Source organism: Rhinopithecus bieti, unplaced genomic scaffold, assembly GCF_001698545.2.
Source record: "Rhinopithecus bieti isolate Rb0 unplaced genomic scaffold, ASM169854v2 scaffold_18354, whole genome shotgun sequence".
NCBI classification, from domain to species: Eukaryota; Metazoa; Chordata; class Mammalia; order Primates; family Cercopithecidae; genus Rhinopithecus; species Rhinopithecus bieti.
Window position 1 is genome coordinate 3072345 of NW_016809835.1, and position 22382 is coordinate 3094726.

The following is a 22382-nucleotide window of genomic DNA, read 5'->3' on the forward strand; positions in this document are numbered from 1 at the left end:
GTCCCTGCCCGCCGCTGACCTGCCGCGGGGGTAGGGAGCGGGCGAGCGGGAGCGGGCCGGGCCCACACAATGCGCCCCGCGGGTGGGGGCGGCGGGCTGAGCGGGAGGCCGGGTGGAGGGCGCTCTGTGCGCGGCGGAGCTCGCCGCCTGACTGGCCAGAAATGGGTGGAGCTGGCGCGGGGTTTGAACTGCAGCTGTGTGGGTCCTGGCGTTTTTTTTCACGTCCTTGCCCTAAAGAGGCCGGGGACCTACAGGTGGTGGAAAAGGGTCTCTGTGCCTCACCCTGGGGTTACTGGTGTTAACACCTGTTGCGAGCTCCTTGTCACCCAAATGAGATTTTCTTTTTAAAGCTTTGGCTCGAGGCTGACTGCACAATTATCTAGGTCTTTACCGAGTGTGCTGGTGTAGTGATCCTGTTGCTACGATTTTACAGACAGAAAAGGTTAAGAGAACCAAAACTCTACTAAGTATGCTTTCTGTAGTGCCCTAAACTGTGCTCAAATGGAGAGTTCTTAATGGATCCAGTAAAGGGAACATTCATTATATCATGAATATCATGAATAATATTTTAACCCCCGATCTTTTAAGCCTAAAGAAGTTAGTTAAGTCTACTGTTTTTTGCAGAAAAGCCTCTTGATTTTTATTGTCAATAAGCAGCAAAATTACTTAATATGGAGTTTGGTAAGTAAGCTCTTCGTGTTTAAGTTTATTTATATTCAAAACGTATAAAGATGAAGTTATTTACCCCGGGGGTTTCGCAGAAATACTGCATTGCCGTAACTTAAAACCTTCAATAGATAACAAAATTAGTACGTACGTTCTTGGTTAATATAATACTTCCCATTTAAAAGTGGAAGGGATAATGATTTAGATCTGCTTGGATTTTTTAAAGCCATTTTGTTTGGATACTTCTAGTACTGAGGAAAGAACAGTTTCGGAGTGTATTGCCATTTGTGTCTTGTAAACCCTGCTATGGCTTAGTCTTAATTTGTGTTGTCATGGTTCTAGGGATGATAGAAGTTGATAGTTGATTAATTACAGGTATTATATGATACAATTACTACTTTCTTAAATTAGCTAAGCCCGATCCTGCATTGTAGTTATTCTGTGGCACCGTATATCATAATTTCTTGTTTTAGTCTACATTTATTAGGCACGTCAGATACTCAGTACTGTGCTTGGGCTGGTAGTCAATTACAGTTTCTTCTGTGTGCCTGTAACTTAGCATGTCCTCTGAGAAAGAACAACTTTCTGTTGCTGTGAGAGGAAAACTACTTCAGCTAAAAATATATACTGCTGCTGTTTCAGAGTACCTTATTTTGTCTCTCCTAAGAAGATAATATGTTTAATTATTGTTTCGTATAGGCTTTTGAGTACTTTTTGAAAGACCACTATAATAGGATAAAGAGATGTAGCTCAAGTTGTAAGAAGGTAAACCTTATCAGGAAATAGTTTTGAAAAATTCATCGGCATATCAGCATGCTGTTAGTCTTGGCCATTCACTGAAACGAATTACTGTCTTGGTTGGAGAAAGTGGTTACACCTTGGAATTTTACTAGAGACTATGTTGTTGGTTCGTTTACATTCTGACCCCTAAACATTGAGGGTATTCAAGTATATAATAAATAGCTAATAAAGTTGCTGAAGTTTGATTCATGGATTTAATCAGAAGTTTAGGTTTGTTGGGTAAAAAACATTTTAATCTTTCTGTGTAGTAAAACACAATTGGGAAGCATATTAGTTAGGGGTTGGGAGTCAGGGCTTGAAGAAAGATGTAATAGAGGATTTTGTCACAGCTGCCTCCTGATAGCGATGACATACCTGCAAGTTGGTGTCACTGGAAATGTTAAATCTTGGGGATGAGGGGAATAATTGTACAGCTGTAGTGCAATAATCTCATAATGCTGACCTTACGTTAAGATATATAACCTGGTGCATAAATGGCACTTTATCTTTTTGGATTCTAAAGAACAAATGAGTCTGAAAAGTTTTTTTTTTTAAGTTATTCTATAAAGTTAATTTCTGTAAATGACCTTTAACTCTGAGAGACTTGTTTTCACTTGGAATGCTTTTATTTTTGTCGTTTTATGCTTAAATGCCTTTCTGTTTAGAGTGGTTTGAAGTTGAAATCTAAGAATTTTTTGAATATTTTTTGCTATATTAATCATGCTGAAGCTGGCACTTTCTTATGTTGTATTGCATGTAATTGATGCATTTCAGCCATAAAGCACCTAAGAGGTTTAGCAAGCACCAGTGTGTTTTTGAAATGGCATGTTGATAGATTTGGTAAGATATCCTTAGCCTTAGTTAAAAAAAAAAAAAAAAATGCGGGACTGAAAATATCACCAAAGAGATCCTTGATTGTTGGATTAAAAATGCTTAATTTCTCACTGAGATTACACAGACAAGTTTCCTTAACTACTGTTTGTTCTAGAAACTGGAACAACTTAATCAATATCCAGACTTTAACAACTACTTGATTTTTGTTCTTACAAAATTAAAATCTGAAGGTAAGTAGGATTTGCATTGATAACTATTTAAAGTTTCTTTAAGACCTATTTAAGTGTACTGAGAATTATTCATTTCAAATAATTTCATTTTGTAGTAACCATGTGCTTTATAGATGTAGGATGAACAGTCTTAGTACCACTCAATATTTACATGCTTAATAAGCATTCCTGTTTTTATATATACAGACAGTCTCACTCTGTCACCCAGGCTGGAGTGCAGTGGTACGATCTTGGCTCACCACAACATCTGCCTCCCGGCTTCAAGCGATTGTTATGCCTAAGCCTCCCTAGTAGCCAGGATTGCAGGCATGCGCCACCACATCCAGCTAATTTTTTTGTATTTTTAGTAGAGACAGAGTTTTGCCTTGTTGGCCAGGCTAACCTTGAACTCCTGACCTCAGGGGATTTGCCTGCCTCAGTCTCCCAAAGTGCTAGGATTACAGGTGTGAGCCACTGTGCCCAGCCAGCATTCATTTTTAATTGGGTGTTTGTATAATAAGTTACTTAATTCTTTGCAGATAAAAAACTTGTTGCAAAGTCTAATGTTTTGCTTCCATACATATAGATGGATATAACAAAGGTTGTAATACAAAGATTGAATGTAGGATTTAATAACTGAATATATGTGTGTTTATTGTAGAAAAAAATTGTAAAGTCATATAATCAAAATGAAAAATTATCACATCTTCCAGAGATAATTATTGTTGATCTCTTGAATTCTATCCTTCTCTGCTCTTATATGGCCACATACTATTTTAAAATTGTTTAGCAAAAAGTGGAATCATTCTATTCATAAGTAGGCTTTTGTAACTTTTAAGAAACTTCTAACAGTATACATGAAACTTTTCATGACTCTTAATTTTAAATTTAAATTATTTCTATGACAGTTTAAAGCCTGAGTAGTCTGATTATTAAATAACATGGTCATTTGATTATTTCTGATAATACATAATGTATCCCACTAGACATTATTTCATAACTATTTATGGAGCACCATCTCTTTGCCATGCAATTTGCAGGCTCAGGAGACAAAAGTGAACAAAACAGACAAAACTCACTGCCCTCAGAACCTTACATTGTAGTGAGAGTTGTTTCTGGTAGCATTATTTAGGTATTCCCTTCCTAAAACATTGTGGACACCTAGAAGTCAATTAAATATTTATTGAGCATCTGTTTGGCCTCTAAATGAAAGCACTGTACCCTATTCAGTGATTAGTGTTTTAGAAGCTATGGTGCAATTAATAAAATCCCTGCTCTTGGAATTGGGAAATAACAAGTTTTAGACAACCAGACCATCTGTAAAGTTTTAGCTCCAAATTCTGACAGGTTAATGGTGTTAATGTGTAGTAAAAATCTCACTGATCCTGTATTCAGATTTTCATAATTCATACACAGCAATTTCTTTTGAATTATTTTCAGTTGATTTTGTAGTTAATTTGGGGGATTTTAATTTGTGAATGAAGGACACAATAGAAAATTGAGAACTCTTAAGTCTAGGTTTTAAGAAACGAATTCTTTCAGCAATTAATATTCCTAGTTTGATAAATATATTTGTGATACATTGCTTCTTAATATAGAAATTTTTCTGACACAGTTTGTGATCAACCTGTTTGTTTCTTTACTAAGATTTTATAAATGGATTTTTTAAATCTGTAATTGTTTTATTTGAAATTTTTATTTATTTTCACTAAGCTGTCCACTCTCATGTTCTCATCCTACATTCCAAATATTAGGATTGTTGCAATATTATACTCTTGAGTAAAGCTTTCTTATGATATAAGGATACTTCCTTCAGGCCAGGCAAGGTGGCTCTTTCTTGGGATATAAGGATACTTCAGGCCAGGCAAGGTGGCTCACGCCCGTAATCCCAGCACTTTGAGAGGCCAAGGCAGGAAGATTGCTTCAGGCAAGGAGTTCAAGATGAGGAACATAGTGAATGGTGAAACTCCATCTCTATAATAAATTAGCTGGCATGGTGGCACACACCTGTGGTCCTGCTACTCAGGAGGCTGAGGTGGGAGGATCACCTGAGCTGGGGAAGTCAAGGCTGCAGTGAGCTATGATTGTGCAACTGCACTCCAGCCTGGGATACTTCAGAAGTACTTAAAAAAACACAAACATACAACTTGTTCAGTAGTGGCAAGAGAGTTTGGAAGCCATTGCTTCCACAGAGCATTAATTACAAAACCATAAAATGTTGGAAAGGATGTTTTTCAGATTTTCTTGACCCTAAAATGTGTTTATGTTCATTATGCAGTTTCTCCAAGGATGCAGTAGTTTTACGTTGGTATAACACTTGATATTTCTTCTTGCATTTATGCATTTATTTTTTTTCCCTGGGAAGATTGGGACACAAGTTTGCTGCATGTAGTTTTCTGTTTTAAAAAAACTTTTGCATCATGGCCGTTCATATTAAAGCAGCAACACAAGTAACATCTTAAACGAAAATGCTTGTTTAGCAATCTTATCACTGAATTGTAGAGTAAAATTTTTGATATGTAAGAACCCTCAGATCAGCTGCTCTAATTCTCCCTTAATTGAACAAATTGAGGGCCCACTGAAATAGTCTTAATTTTTTTAAAACAAAGGAAATCATTAGTCGTTGAATTTTTAAAATGGATTTTAAGAGAGTATATACTTCTCATATTGAATTGTTTCACTTCATTTTGTAATTTATTAAAACTCTTCATCTTATAACCTTTATGGTAAAAACAGTATGCTATATTTCTTGTAAACAAAGTCATGCCATTTAAAATAATTACATGGCTGAATTATTAACAGGTAATTTAAGGCAAGTTTATTGCTTGAAGAAGTTAAATATCTGACTTCATTTATTTCATGGCAATTTTAACTTTTAAGAGAATTTAAAAATATGTTTTGTTTTCTTTTAAATTACTCATTGGAATGGGTTGTAATTGAAAATGGAAAGTAGTTTTTAAATGATGACATACAAGGTTTTATAGTGCTGTGATGACCTGAGCGGAGTTGTATGCAGAAAAAAATGCTCTTTTTGCCTCTGCATGTGCTTCACTCTTGAAGATTTCAGTGCCAGTCAGAGTTTGGGAACATCGTACTAACTAGAACAAGCTTGGGATATATTATTTTTTAAGAAGACAGGTAAAACAATGGTGTTAAAGTAACATTCTCTTCAACACCCCAGCTCTTCATCTTACAGCCCTTTGAGAGGAGGGTAATACTGAAGAATGATTCAGAGTTCTTAGGTTTCTTCACTTGTGCAATGGAGTGAATAATGCCTGCCTCCTGAAGTTGTAAGGATTAAGTGCAGTGCCATTTGGAAAGCACTTAGCAGTGTTTAATGAAGATGTTAACTATTGCTAATATTGTTGGTGTTGATGCCAACTGGTAAAGCCATCAGTTATATTCTGCTAGTATTAAGTTGCTTTTTGAAAATTTGTAAATACTATCTATGGATTAAACTTATTTTAAGGAAACTCTTTCGATGTTTTTGGAGTTTTTTTTTTTTTTTTTTTTTTGCTTTTAAGTTCAGAGGCAAATGAAAAACATGATATAAATTAACAGCAGTTATATTTGTTACATGAAGATGATCTTATATATTCTTTGTCCATTTAATTTTTCCAATATTATATTTTTTGACACTGGAGGAAAATGATTTCAAAAAAAATTTTTGTTGTTTTTGAGATAGTCTCACTCTGTCGCCTAGGCTGGAGTGCAGTGGCATGATCTTGGCTTCTCTGCCTGCAGCCTCTGCCTTCTGAGATCAAATGATTCTCCTGCCTCCGCCTCCCAAGTAGCTGGGATTACAGGCACACACCACCATGTCTGGCTAATTTTGAGGTTTTTAGTAGATATGGGGTTTCACCATGTTGGCCAGACTGGTCTCGAACTCCTGGCCTCCCAAAGTGCTGGCATTACAGGCATGAACCACCACGCCCAACCCTAAAAAAAAAAAAAAAATTTAATAGGATGTTTTTAATGACTAATACTTCCAGCCCTATAATGATGTTTATGTCAGGAAACAATAAAGCTCGAGCACAGTGGCTATATGTATAAACTAAATTAACTCAAACTAAATAAGTGGTTCTCAACCAAGGGCAATTTTAACCCCCAGAAGACATTTGACATTACTTGGAAGCATTTTTGGTTAACACAACTTGGAGGGGTGCTGCTGGTATCTGTGGCTAATGATGCTACTTAACATCTTAAAATGAACAGGACAGCACCCCGCAACAAATAATAGTATGTCAAGGTTGAAAAACCCTGAGCTATAAATCATACACTAATCTTTTGTTAATCAGTTATAATTATTTTAACTGGTTATAGCAAGTTTGAATGTCAGTCAACTTTTGAATATAAGTATTTTTAAAACTACTGTTAATCGGCACATTTTGAAATTAAGACTACTTCAAAACTCAATACTATTACTGTTTTATTACAGATGAACCCACAAGATCATTGAGTGGTCTCATCTTGAAGAATAATGTGAAAGCACACTTTCAGAACTTCCCAAATGGTGTAACAGACTTTATTAAAAGTGAATGTTTAAATAATATTGGTGACTCCTCTCCTCTGATTAGAGCCACTGTTGGTAAGTTATATTACAACAGTTTTGCTTACTTTGTTTGTAACTGGGTCATTTTAGAGATGACAGATTATTTCCTTAGGAATTTTATTGGTTCATGTTAAATTGTGATGGGGAAACTTTCATTGCCTTAAATGCTTTCGAAATGGTGTAGTCATGGTAAAAGCTCTCTCATCCAGTGAAACCAGTGACCCTGGATAAAAGGAGAGCCTAATTAAACTTAGCTTAATCAGAGTTGGTTAAAATGGGGCATCAACAAGTGATACTAATTTGCAGACACTACTTTTTCTTGAGCGCGCGGATTGGAGTTCTGGTTTTTTGTTTTGTTTTGTTTTGTTTTTTGTGGTTTTTTTGTGGGGTGAGGGCGTTTGAGACAGAGTCTCTGTTGCCCAGGCTGGAGTGCAGTGGCACAATCTTGACTCACTGCAACCTCCGCCTCCTGGATTCAAGCAATTCTCCTGCCTCAGCCTCCCGAGTAGCTGTGAATGCAGGCACCCGCCACCATGCCCGGCTAATTTTTGTACTTTTTAGTAGAGACAGGGTTTACACCATGTTGGCCAGACTGATCTGGAACTCCTGACCTCAGGTGATCCGCCTGCCTCAGCCTCCCAAAGTCCTGAGATTACAGGTCTCAGCCATGGTGCCTGGCTTGGAGTTCTTATTTTCTGCCTAGTGTAATGTGTGGGATGTAATTTCTTGTTTCACTTTTACAGGTAAAGAAATACTTTTTGATTGTTTATGAAAAACCTAAACGTATATAGGATTCTAGAATTTTACTATTTTCTCCCTTGTTTTTAAGTATTTGCCTTGTCATTAATTCAGCAGCAACATTTTAGTCTTTTCAGAGTGTTCAGCTTATTTTCAGGCGCAGTACAACTTTCTGTTAGCTTATGTAATACTGAATTAACATGCTTAGTTATAGTAACTTGTATAAATCTATTTGGAAACACACACAACTGGCTGTTGGTTAACACCATATACCAACCAATGGAAGCAGTAATAAATAGCCTACTGAAGAGGAGCTTACTAATGGGCAGACTTTAGTATACCATGGGCTTAAACAGCTAACTTTTATAAGGACCTGGAAAGCGTCTGTTAATCTACCCAGGCTGGTTAAATGAAAATCAGTTAAATGAGTCAGATGCTTTCATTAAGAGTTCCTGGCTGGGCATGGTGGCTCACACCTGTAATCACAGCACTTTGGGAGTCTGAGGCGGATGGATCACCTGAGGTCAGGAGTTCGAGACCAGCCTGACATGGTGAAACCCTGTCTCTATTAAAAAATACAAAAAAATTAACCGGGTGTGGTGGCACATGCCTGTAATCCCAGCTACTTGGGAGGCTGAGGCAGGGGTATCGCTTGAACCCTGGAGGTAGAGGTAGAGGTAGAGGTTGCAGTGAGCCGAGATCACGCCATTGTTCTCCAGCCTGGGTGACAAGCGAAAATCTGTCTCAAAAAAAAAAAAAAAAAGAAGTTCCTATTTTGTCTTTGTGGGTTTGAAAAATATTCATCTCTTACTTACAAAGTGTTGGCTCTATGACATCCCTCTAGATATTCTTGTATTAAACAGTGCCATCATTGACACTGATTTTAAATTTGATGGGTAGAGGACATTTGTGGTTTGAGAAAAAGGACTCCCTAGATTAATATACTCTTATGTACCTTAAGGCTTTACCTACTCTTGATACTGTTAAAAAGAATGGTGAGTGTGTGCCAGCCTTTTCCATTTCAGATCCAGGAGAGAAATCCCCACACATAAGTGGAATGGGATTTGGAGGGAAGGTGGGTTTCCTCTGAGAGTTGGCAACTCAGCTGAAAGGAAAGGAGAGGATTTAGAAACTAGATATGAGATTGTTTCTTCCTAAACTGTATTTCATTATAAACCTATCTTTAAGTGCCATCTGGTCCAAACTACAATACTTTGTGTCTTTAAATTTGAAAGGTTAGAAGTAATAGTACTGGGGAGAGAAGAATTGGTTTTATCTCCCCATGAGTACTTTCACCTTCCATAAGGTTTTTGAACATGTTTAGGAGCTGACTTTATCTTGGGAATTATTTAAGCACTTAGGTATCATCTGACTTATTTTAAAACGGAGATTGGTGAAATTGACTTATGTAGGTATTTTTATTTCTTGCTGTGTATTAGTAGAATACTAAAGGTCTTTCATTTTAGTTTATGTTAAGTAGATATTTAAGTATTCTAATTGTGAGGGACCATTGCAGTTTTCAGTGTAGAAACAGCTTTTATTTAGTTGCTTTACTACAGATGGAGCTTCAAACATAACTGCAGTGTATTTTCAAGTGACATGATGTCTGGGATTTCATAAAAGAGCAATTAGGAATGTTAAGGTGGTTGTGGGTAGAAGTATGGATGAAACAACATTGACCATGTATTAATGATTGTTGAAGCTAATTAATGGATACATTTAGTTCATTGTATTTTTCTATTTTTATGTATGTATGTGAAATTTTCTATTTAAAAAAGTGTGTAATGTTAACTAGATACAACAGCTATGAGCTTGAAATAAGTTAGCTAAAAATTAGTTCATTTTTGTCCCTCCTTCCTTCACACACCCCTTCCACCCCTACTGTTTGATATGTATTAGTGAAGGTGGTGAAAGGTATGATTGACAGATTCTTCCCAAAGAGGGGAGAAATTATTTTGGAGGCACAGCATTAAGACTCTAAAGTATTGGCCAGGTGTGGTGGCTCACGCCTGTAATCCCAGCACTTTGGGAGGCCAAGGCTTGGGCATCACGAGGTCAGAAGATCGAGACCATCCTGACTGACACGGTGATACCCCGTTTCTACTAAAAATACAAAAAATTAGCCAGGCGTGGTGGCGGGCATCTGTAGTCCCAGCTACTCAGGGGGCTGAGACAGGAGAATGGCATGAACCCGGGAGGTGGAGTTTGCAGAGAGCCAAGATCACACCACTGCACTCCAGCCTGGGCTACAGAGCAAGACTCCGTCTCAAAAAAAAAAGAAAAAACACACTCTAAAATATTTCATAATTTTGTTGTTTTGTTTGTTTTGCTTCAGGAAAATTGATGAGTTTGCTTAAACACATTGGTGCTTTCCAACAAATCTGGGAAGGTGGTTGTTTTTTTAATTACCTAAATTGCCTAATCTTAGTTTACATGAGAAAAAGATGTAAAACACTTCCAGGAACATATTTTGTAAGTGAAATAATTTTTGGGGGTTTCTGAAAATCATTTCTAAGAATTGGCAACAGACTCTTCATCAATTATTAACCTTCGCAGAAAATTCTTGGTGTATGTATAGTCATGCAAGTACTCCGACTCTACATTATCAGTTAATGTAGGACTCTGTTCCTCTAGACCCGAGTTTTCCAACCTCAGCACTTAACATTTTGGACTGGATAATTCTTTGTTGTTGGGCTATTTTGTATGTGCGCTACAGGATGTTAGTCAGCACACCTGACTACCCACTAGATACCAGTAGCAGCCGCATACCCTGTTGTAACAACCAAAAATGTCTCCAGACCATGTCACATGTTGGGGTCAGGGAGTGCCTGACTGAGCTCCTTTAAGGGCAAGGACCGTGTGTTATTTTTGTATTTCTTAGCACCTATTAATGATATTTACAATACTTAAATATCTTAATTAAAAGATTACTGATTATAAAAATAGACTTGCAGCTTTGGCTTTAAAATTTTATTAACCTTAACAATACATGTTGGGAATCTTACCAAGGAAGTCTGTTTGGAAGGGACCACATCTTAATGACTGTTGGGTAATTCATTAGATGAAGTAAAGATGTTTCTCTTGTTTAGAGAGTATATAGTTTGTTTGTAATTTTATTATTTCAATGAATATTCTCTTGTATGTGTTTGTACACTTACAGGCAAATTTCTGTAGGATTAATTCGTGTAAGTGGCATTATTGGGTCAAAGTGTGTTTAAACATTTTAAGATTTTAGTAGTTGTTGCCAAGCACACTGATTTCATTCCTGTATTTGTTGTAAATACTGAGAAATATGTGTCACTTCCCACTTTTTGCAGCTATGCTAGGTATTAGATGCTTTTTCATGTGTGGGTGAGATTATGGGTCCAGGTAAGTTTGTTAGTCCATCAACATTCTTTAGTGTTCTGCTAACAGAAGTAATGAATGTGAGCAGTTCATTAGTACCAAGTTGTAGATTGGGTTTAATTGTTGTGATTTATTGCTTGTTTGTAGTCTTTTTTAAGTCATGCTTGGTTTCTTTTAGACAGATTCAGATCTTTCTCATTCCTTTAGTTCTTTTATATTTTGACTTTAGGAAAGACTAATTTGCAGGAAGGATCAGGTCTTGCTGCTTTTGGATCTTAATGGAAGGCTATTTTATTGTAAGGGCTATATCTTGAAAATGCTATCAGTACATTAATTCTTACTATACAATTTAATTTTTTTGTGTGTGAAGAGTAAATTTGCCAGGAGCTTTACTTTCTAGATTCTTTTTTAGTTCTTTATCATTGGGAGTAACCTTCTCAAAACTAAAGGTAGAAAACTTATATACACAGTGACATTTGCTGTTCAGTAATAGTCATTGAGTGTTTACTAGATGCCAGGCATTTTGTATATATCCAGTTGAATTTTCAAAATAACCCTATGAAGAGTTTCCTTTTTGCACACTCATATTTTGCAGCTTAGAATACATATAATTTTCCTATTGTCAGTTTATACTTTTCTGGCACTGAAAGATCCATAATCACTAAGCATATTATATCACTAGTATGTTTACTAAGGGAGAAAAAAATATTAACACAAATCCTTTCTGTTGTCCTTGGGTTTGTATTAACACAAAACTTTCCTTACATTTGTGTGTATTTGCATAATTCATCGACTATCACAGCTCAGCTGCACAACACAGTTGAGATAATCTGTTCAGTCCGAACAACATGATCAGTGAGCCTGGGCCACCCAGCCTCCAAGATTGCCTCTCTGGCAACTCATTCTTGATCCAGTAAGTGGGAACTGTCTTAAGAGTATACTACATGAGGGAGAGTGTTGTAAGCAGTGAAACATGTAGGATTATTCTCAAGTGCTGCTTATCTACTTAAGTTTTTCCTACCATGGTCCTTGTCTCTGGTTCCAGATTAAGTCAGGGAGCTATTTTTAGCCTCTTAACGTGTCTTTTATTTGAACCTAACAGACTCGTAAGTTCATCACCCAGTGTTAAGTACTGCTAACATTTTGGTATACTTTCTTTCTACTCTTTTGTATGGATAAATCAGAATTATTATTATTATTATTATTATTATTTTTTTTTTTTTTGAGACAGAGTTTCACTCTTATTGCCCAGACTGGAGTACAACGATGTGATCTCGCCTCACTGCAACCTCCACCTCCCGGTTTCAAGCGATTCTCCTGTCTCAGCCTCCTGAGTAGCTGGGATTACGGGCATGCGCCACCATGCCCGGCTAATTTTGTATTTTTAGTAGAGATGGGGTTTCTCCATGTTGATGAGGCTGGTCTGGAACTCCCAGCCTCATGTGATCCACCTACCTCGGCCTCCCAAAGTGCTGAGATTACAGGCATGAGCCACCGTGCCCAGCCATTAGAATTAATTTTAATTGGTGGAACTATTCTTGATATTATGGCAGAAAAAGAAGTTGCAGTTTTATACTTGATAAATTTAACTCAAAAACCCTTAAAGGGTGAAAATTTGAAAAACAGTATTAGACACAGATCTGGTTTCTGTGAGATTTTTTCCCACAAGATATGCAATGGTGATATGGGTGTCGTCGGTGAGTGTTACTGATTTTTTTTGAGACGATCTCACTCTGCCCAGGCATGAGTGTGGCTCGTAATCATGGCTCACTGCAGCCTTGACCTCCTTGACTCAGGTGATCCTCTCACTTCAGCCTCCTGAATAGCTGGGATCAGAGGCGCATATCATCATGCCCATCTGATTTTCTTGTATTTTTAGTAGAGACGGGGTTTCACCGTGTTGCCCAGGCTGGTCTGGAATTCCTGTTATCAAGAGATCTACCCACCTAGGCCTCCCAGAATGCTGGGATTACAGGCATGAGCCACCACATCTGGCCAAATGTTATTATTTATATAAAATGTGTTTGTGCATACAGTTGCTCACATGGCAATACCTAACATAATGCTGTTGGATTTCCTAAAGAAGTGTGTTTTCGTTCAAGGTATTTTGATCACAACTATAGCCTCCAAGGGAGAATTGCAGAATTGGCCTGACCTCTTACCAAAACTCTGTAGCCTGTTGGATTCTGAAGATTACAATACCTGTGAGGTAAGGATATTGGTTTCATATATAATTGGGTTTTTTCTATTTTTCTTGTCATGTTATGTATTAGCAGCTTTTGGGGAAAACAATTCCTCCGAAACATACAGCTTCTCAAAACTTAGAAACATAGTTACCTTTGTGTTATATTACATTTGTAAATCATTTATTATTCTATAAAAACTGTTACATTATAAACCTCTTTTACTATATTTCACACAAGGACGTATCTTGTTTTTCTGTGATAAAATTATTCTTGAATGTATACGTATGTAATGAACAGTTTGTGTCAAGCTTAAATCAGTTAAAGATAGATTGAAATTTACCAAATTCCTGGACCATGAGTACTTTTTTAGCTTCTCTAAATTGTTTTTATGCCTCTTATTATGTGATATCTAAGGGATGCTGAACTTGTGGTTTTGTTGGGTTTTTGGTGTTTGGTTTTTTTTTTTTTTTTTAAAAAGACAGGATCTCACTCTGTTGCCAGGCTGAAGTGCAGTGGCACCATCATAGCTCAACCTCCTGGGCTCAAACAATTCTCCTACATCAGCCTCCCAGGTAGCAGGGACTACAGGCATGTGCTACCATGCTAGACTAATTGTTTCTTTTTTTTGGTAAGATGGGGTCACGCTGTTGTTCAGGCTGACCCCGAACTCCTGAGCTCAAGCAATCCTCCAGCCTCAGCTTCCCAAAGTGCTGGGATTACAGGCATGAGCAGCTGCACTTCACTAAACTTGTCTTCATTTTTTTGTTTGTTTCAAACAGAGTCTCGCTCTGTTGCCTAGGCTGGAGTGCAGTGGCATAATCTCAGCCCACTGCAACCTCTGCCTCCCAGAATCAAGTGATTCTCCCACCTCAGCCTTCCGAGTAGCTGGGATTATAGGCATGAGCCACCACGCCTGCCTAATGTTTTTGTATTTTTAGTAGAGATGGAGTTTCACCATGTTGGACAGGCTGGTCTTGAACCCTGGCTTCAAATGATCCACCTGTCTCAGCCTCCCAAAGTGTTTGGATTACAGGTGTGAGCCTCTGCGCCAGACCATTTTCTTAGTTTTAATCATACATTAACTCTGACCTGTGGGTGTTCTTTGCCACTGATTAGATCACTAGCATCCTTTTCGTTTGGGGAGAGAGAATGATTTCTCATGGTTAGTGGATACTGTAAGTATCTCTTTCATTAGCAGGCTTCCAATTTGGGTGGAAATCTATTTTATGTGGAAACCATATTCCGTGTTTTGACTGTATAAAGCAGTGACTCCTCTACCTCTCAAAGAGTGGAGGTTGAAGACAGGGCAGGCACAGGAATAACCTGTCAACAACCCAAAAAAACCCACAGGAATAACCTAACCTAAAAGGGAAAGAAAACCGATCGGGCGTGGTGGCTCACACCTGTAATCCCAAGGCCTAAGTGGGTGGATTGCATGAGTTTGAGACCAGCCTGGGCAATGTGGTGAAACCCTATTAGAAAAAATTGGCCAGGTGTGGTGATGTGCGCCTGTGGTCCCAGCTACTCAGGAGGCTGAGGTGGGAGGATCACTTTAACCTGTGAGGTGGAGGCTGCAGTGAGGCGAGATCACACCACTGCACTCCAGCCTGGGCGACAGAGCAAGACCCTATCTCCAGAAAAAAATACACCTAACCACACATAAGGTAGTTTTAGGGCATGGCAGTTTGTTGCCCGACAGGTGGATAAAGGGAAATAGAGAAGATATAGAGAGGGGGAGTTAGCTAAGTACTGCTTAAAACCACTTTTCTTGCTCCCTGAAAGAAAAAGAAAAATTGTTTGTTCCCATATACATAAAAATGCTTTGGGGCCAGGTGTGGTGGCTCACACCTATAATCCCAGCACTTTGGGAGGCTGAGGCGGGCGGATCTTTTGAGGTCAGGAGTTTGAGAGACCAGCCTGACCAACATGGTGAAACCCCATCTCTACTGAAACACAAAAATTAGCCAGGCATGGTGTCGAATGCCTGTAATCTCAGCTACTCGGGAGGCTGAGTCAGGAGAATCACTTGAACCCAGGAGGCAGAGATTGCAGTGAGCCGAGATTGCGCCACTGCACTCCAGCCTGGGCAACAGAGCAAGAATCCATCTCAGAAAAAAAAACGAAAAACAAACTTTGGAAATACACTGATAAGATTACAGAAAAGCTAAGTAAGTAATCATGTGACAGTTGATTGCATTTAAATAGTGCTTTGGTGTGATGGTAGTAACATAAAAGAAGATCAGGCGGGGCGCAGTGGCTCACGCCTGTAATCCCAGCACTTTGGGAGGCCGAGTCAGGCAGATCACAAGGTCAGGAGATGGAGACCATCCTGGCTAACAAGGTGAAACCCCGTCTCTACTAAAAATACAAAAAATTAGCCGGGCGTGGTGGTGGGCACCTGTAGTCCCAGCTTACTCAGGAGGCTGAGGCAGGAGAATGGCTTGAACCCGGGAGGCAGAGCTTGCAGTGAGCCGAGATTGTGCCACTGCGCTCCAGCCCAGGCGACAGAGCAAGACTCTGTCTCAAAAAAAAAGATCAAAATTTTAAGCAAGCACTTTCCAAGAATAAAAAATTTAAGCTGCAGTAATTGTGAAATTGTTGAGCTGGTGTACTACATAGAAGTCATACTGTAAATAAACAATATTCCCATCCATCTGCACTAAAGATAGTGGTTTTCCAGATGTTGGTCTGTAGTGATAGCTAAATGTTTGTTCTTATTTAAAATTTTTAATTGCCACGTGGGTAACAAGTTCGCATTTAATTTGATGTAATAGGGTTTCAGAAGTAAAGCTTTTTTTAAAAAAAAAACCTTAATAATAAAATATGACTATTTTAGCGTGACAATTAAAATTCCTGATATTTAATGCATATTAAATTGAAGACTGAAATTTAATATATTGATTAAATTTTAGACTTAAAATATTTTCAGATTTAATATTTTAAGATATTATAAAATCTGAAAGGATGTTGAGTAATTTCCTTAAAGGATTTTACCTTCTGTTGGACACATTAAAACTGTACTATGGAGAATAAGCATCAAGTTGCTGCTGATGGAATTATGTAATATAAACAGTAAAGTAGGTGGGTGGGTAACTAGTAGGTTACATGTTATGTACAAAAGCTCTGGATTTTCCCCTTTAGCATTAAAATGGTTTTAATTTGGAAAATGGTCGCCAATTTGCATTGCCTGCCCTTGCAACAGATTTTGTCACCGGTTACCCGGTGAATACTTTTATATGTAAGTAACTTTTCTTTTTTGTGGCAGAGTTTTGCCCTCTCACCCAGGCTGGAGTGCAGTGGTGCGATCTTGGCTCACTGTACCCTCTGCCTCCAGGATTCAAACGATTCTCATGCCTCAGCCTATGGAGTAGCTGGGATTACAGGCATGCATCACCACACCCAGCTAATTTTTTTGTTTTTAGTAGAGACGGGGTTTCACCATGTTGGCTACACTGGTCTCAAACTGCTGACCTCAGGTAATCCACCTGCCTTGGCCTCCCAAAATGTTGGGATTACAGGCTTGAGCCACCGCACCCGGCCTAAGTAACTTTTTAATGGTATTAATATCCTCTCTGTGCTTCAAAAAGAAAAGTATTATAGTGATTACTCTTCTGTGTAAATGTAGTTTTATATTTAATTTAAACAAACTGGTATTTACTTCCTGCCAACCAAAATATCCTCCACTTCTAAGTCATTTAATGCTAAAACTAAAATATACCCTTGTATTTTAACTGAGATTTTTACATACTCGATGATATAATAATTTGTTTTAAAATTGAATATTAGGGCGAGCGTGGTGGCCCACGCCTGTAATCCCAGCTCTTTGGGAGGCCGAGGCAGGCAGACCAGCTGAGGTCAGGAGTCTGAGACCAGCCTGGCCAACACGATGAAACCCCGTCTCTACTAAAAATACAAAAATTAGCCAGGCACAATTGCAGGTACTTGTAATCCCAGCTACTCAGGAGGCTGAGGCAGGAGAATCACTTGAACCCAGGAGGCAGAGGTTGCAGTGATGGGAGATTGTGCCACTACACTCCAGCCTGGGCGAAAGAGCAAGACTCCGTCTCAAAAAAAAAAAAATTTGAGCGATTAAATTTACAGATTTTATAAGGCATTTTATGTGGGCTGAGAACATTAATCCATACAAATTAGTCAGCATTCTTCAGCTTGTTTTCATATGGCTTCGTTTTTAACAAATTCTAATAATTTAAATATGTCTCTTACAGGGAGCATTTGGCGCCCTTCAGAAGATTTGTGAAGATTCTGCTGAGATTTTAGATAGTGATGTTTTAGATCGTCCTCTCAACATCATGATTCCCAAATTTTTACAGTTCTTCAAGCATAGTAGTCCAAAAATAAGGTACTTATATTGCCAGTACTAATTCATTAACTCTGATATAAACCTGACCATTACCTTAGTTTTCATTACCTAGTATTTTTGAGATTAGCAAAAGATATTGGATGTTCCAGAGAGATGAACTTACGTAATTGAAATTGACTACTTCAGTAACAAAACCTGTGAAATGTTGATTGTGAGGAAATTTTCGTTAAACGTGATAAAAGTTTTCTGCCTTTTACAGTAGTTAATTATATTTGTGATAGTTAACAGGCATCTTCTAACTTCCTTTATTTAAGGCCGAGATTAGTTGTAGTTTTTTTCTTTTCAGCTTTGATTTTAGAATTGGGGCACATGTGCAGGTTTGTTACAAAGTCCTATTGCGTGTTGCTGGGGGTTTAGAGTACAAATGAATCCATCACCTAGGTGGTAAGCATAGTACCCATTAGCTAGTTTGGCCCTCTCCCTCCCCCTTCTTGTATTCCCCAGTGTCTGTTGTTCCCATCTTTACCTCGATGTGTACACAATGTTTAGCCCCCACTTATAAGTGAGAACATGCAGGTATTCATTATAATAATTAATGTTGTTATTTCTGACATAGTTAACTAGATAAGAGTTCACGTTTCCACGATGTTTCCCCCTTTAACATTTTAACTAAGATAATGAAAATGTGGTAATATACGTACTTCACATTTTGTGACTGATTCTCAGTAATTGAAAAAACAGCTGGGCCTGGTGGCTCATGCCTGTAATCCCAACACTTTGGGAGGCCCAGGTGGGTGGATTGCTTGAGCTCAGGAGTTTAAGACCAGCCTGGGCAATGTGGTGAAACCCCATCTGTACAAAAAATATAAAAATTAGCTGGGCATGGTGGCACACACCTGTGGTCCCAGCTACTTGGAGGGCCGAGGTGAGAGGATTGCTTAAGCCCAGGACGATGAGTTTGCAGTGGGCTGAGATTGTGCCACTGCACTCCAGCCTGGGCAACAGAGCGAGACCTTGTCTCAAAAAAGAAAAACAGAAAAATCCAAAAACCATATTTCTGGTAATTGATACACCATTGCTGGATATTATTCATAAATATTTTTTCACGGTTTTTATTTTGTAGATGTTCATTTGATTAAAACGTTAGGTAAAGTTGAGCAATTCAGAAATATTTCACCTAAAATCACAGCACTTTGGGAGGCTGAGGCAGAAGGATTGCTTGAGGCCAGGAGTTAGAGACCAGACTGGGCAACATAGCAAGACCCTTTCTCTACAAAAAATAAGTTTAGAAAATTAGTTGAGTGTAGTAGGGTGTGTGCCTATAGTCCTAGCTACTCTGGAGGCTCAAGCGGGAGAATCACTTGAACCCAGGAATTCAAGGCTGCAGTGAGCCGCTGTGCTCTAATCTGAGTGATGGAATAAGACCCTGTCTGCAAAAAAAAAAAAAAATTCCATTCCATGAATGTTGATTAATACCCATTTGAGATTCTGCTGTACAGAAAAAAAAAGGATTTTTCATTTTAATGTATATTTGGGTAAGTAACTGTCTGCTATAAATATATACTAAATGTATCATCCGTCTTTAACATGATCTTATTCTACATTATTTAATACCTTATTAATGTAGTTTAACTGGCATTTACTATGTACTCTTAAGCGTTCTTCCCTCTCAACATAACTGTTGGACTTCAAGAATATAGAATTAGAGTATAGGAAACTACACTATATTGCCTAGTTCTATAGGTAATGACTCAACAATTTAAAAATAAGAACCATTTTATCAGACTTGAGGTACTCAGAATTGAATTATTATTCTTAGTTGAAGACATTCTCATCATGGCCTACTCGTATTTAGCCTTTAGTTATGTATTCGTTATTTTTAATAACATAAGCAGTCAGATCCACCACCTGAAACAAAATGAAGACGTTGACAACAGTCTACATCTAAACCCCAATTTCATACTTCCCTTACATTTCTTGATAATTTTATTGCATGCATATGCAAAGGGTGTTATATATCTTAGTTTTTAGCATTATAAGAACCGCACAGTACTGAATGTAGATATAGGCAACTTTAATGTTATGTTGTTAAGATTCATCTGTACTGAATCACTATAGCTCATTTTGACTCCTCTGTAGTACTCCATTGCATGACAATTGCATATTTTTTTAAGTGTTGCCAATCAAATGGATATTTGGTGTTTCATTATGGTCTTGATGATACTCTTTACTGTCATTAATGATGTTGAAGATCTTGTATGTTTATTGCCTTTATCTTGTTCTTGTCTTTTGTCCTTTTTTCTACTAGGTTATTTGTACTCCATTGATTTACAGGAATTCTCATCCTTTATCGGTTATGTGTGTAGAGAATATCTTAATCCCTTTTTGTCTTTACTAAGAGTTTAAAATGTTAAGGGCTCTTTGACATTTAAGAGCTTAATATATCTGGCATTTGTGGGTGTGTGCTATGAGAGAAACATTCTGTCTTTTCCATTTAGGTAACTTTTTCTTGCTGTCACATTTATTTTATAGTCCCTTTTCCTCATCAGTTTAAAATGTCACCTCTGTTACATGCTTAGTTATATATGTGTGCATAGGTCTATTAATGGGCCCTCTATTTTATTTCATTGCTGTTTCACGATTAAAGCTTCAAATTGAGTTCTGGTATGTCTTAGAGCAAAAATTGGAGCGTTTGAGGCTTTTTTTTTTAACAAATTGTAGTTACTTAAAGTTTAGGCTGGGTGCGGTGGATCACCTGAGGTCAGGAGGTTAAGACTAGCCTGGCCAACATGGTGAAACCCTGTTTCTACTAAAAATACAAAAAATTAGCTGGACATGGTGGCGAGCGCCTGTAATTGTAGCTACTCAGGAGGCTGAGGCAGGAGAATCACTTGAACCCGGGAGGCGGAGGTTGCAGTGAGCCGAGATCGCGCCATTGCAACTCCAGCATGGGCAACAAGAGCAGAACTCCATCTCAAAATAAAAAAAGTTTATGACATATTGCAGTGAATTTCTACACAGCAAGGAAAGAGTTGTACAAACAGCTCAAACTATACAATTTTTCCATATTTTTATTGTGTTCTGGGTTATCTCAACTTGAAAAAAATTTTGTTTGACGTTACTCCTATTTACAAGTTAAATTTACATTCTGTCCCAAAATGGAATGAAAATAAGGCCTACAGTTTTACAACATATAAATTTGGCAGAACTTTTAAAATAATCATAAACGGCAGGGCATAGTGGCTCACACCTGTAATCCCAGCACTTTGGGAGGCCGAGGCCAGTGGATCACCTGAGGTTAAGAGTTTGAGACCAGCCTGGCCAACATAGCAAAATCCGACCTCTATTAAAAATACAAAAGTTAGCCTGGCATGGTGGCATACACCTGTATCCCAGTTACTTGGGAGGCTGAGGCAGGAGAATCACTTGAACCCAGGAAGCAGAGGTTGCAGTGAGCTGACATTGCGCCACTGCACTCCCTCCTGGATGACAGAGTGAGACTCAATCTCAAAAATAAATAAATAAAAACAACTTCTTTAAAGAGTTTTACCTTATAAAATATGTGTTGAAGAAAGGCTAAAATCAGAATTTGACCTGAAATATGTAGACTTTTGGGATGAGAAATTAGAATTGAAAATATACATGATTTAGCAGAATTACTCGGAGCTTACTAAAAGTCTCAGTTGCTTCTAGGGGAAATATTTTCTTATAATCTATAAGGAAGAGATCACATTGGAAAAAAAATTCATTCTTCACAAACAAATGCCATTTATATGGTATCAGATCTAATTAACAAGTTGGTATTGATTATGAATACGTGACGTGAGTAATTATTCTGCCTTTGTTATTGCCTTTGATCACCAGAAATCAATACAAGGAAGTTTTATATACACAGATATCCATAGCATTCCAAGTTTGTCATATGTATTTCTGGCCTACATCTGATTCCTTTTATTGGGAAATGATATTTAGAGCTTACAGTAGACAGTAGGAATGCCTTTTCTCTTCCTTACACATTCTAGAATTGTCAAGTTTTATGAAAAATCTTGTTGGAATTTACATTGGAATAACATTAAATCTATAGATCAATTTAGGAGAAATAGTCATTTTCACAATACTAATTGCTGCTGCTTTTTTTTTTTTTTTGAGACGGAGTTTTTGCTCTTGTCTCCCAGACTGGGGTGCAATGGCATGATCCCTGCTCACTGCAACCTCCACCTCTCGGGTTCGAGCGATTCTCCTGCCTCAGTCTCCCAAGTAGCTGGGATTACAGGCACATGCCATCACTCCCAGCTAATTTTTTTTATTTTTAGTAGAAATGGGTTTTCATCATGTTGGCCAGCCTGGTCTCGAACTCCTGACCTCAGGTGATCCGCCTACCTTGGCCTCGCAGAGTGCTGGGATTACAGGCCTGAGCCACTATGCCCGGCAATTGCTTCTTTTTAATAAAGTTTTATACTTTTCTTTTTAGAGGCCTTGAGCGTATTATATTAAATGTATTCCCAGGCACTTGGTCTTCTGATACTATAGTAAATGGTAGCATTTAAGTTACATTTTCTAGTTTTTTTCTTCATTGCTGATGTACAGAAACTATATTAAACTTCTAAAGAAAGCATGTCAAACTGTTACTTTTAATTTAAAATGTAAATCCTAACTGTTCCCAAGTTTCTGAAAATTATTTGGGGAAGCTAGTAGTAGGTGCCTCTGGAGGCTGGGGATAGGATAAATTTCTGCCTTTTAAATTTAGCCTC

The 22382-nt window shown here is 37.9% G+C and overlaps 1 protein-coding gene across 4 annotated transcripts in view; it reads left to right on the forward strand.

The window, feature by feature from the left end:
- The window catches only part of TNPO1 (transportin 1), a 102924-nt gene that overhangs the window by 35884 nt on the left and 44658 nt on the right, over positions 1-22382 (forward strand). For all 4 annotated transcript variants that reach the window (XR_001888884.1, XM_017890593.1, XM_017890594.1 and 1 more), the window contains exons 3-6: positions 2435-2510; positions 6928-7077; positions 13227-13333; positions 17537-17670. Coding sequence is in view for 3 of the 4 variants with exons in the window: in XM_017890593.1 (XP_017746082.1) it covers positions 2435-2510; positions 6928-7077; positions 13227-13333; positions 17537-17670 (467 nt within the window). In the remaining variant the exon portion in view is untranslated. The remainder of the gene's footprint in view (positions 1-2434; positions 2511-6927; positions 7078-13226; positions 13334-17536; positions 17671-22382) is intronic.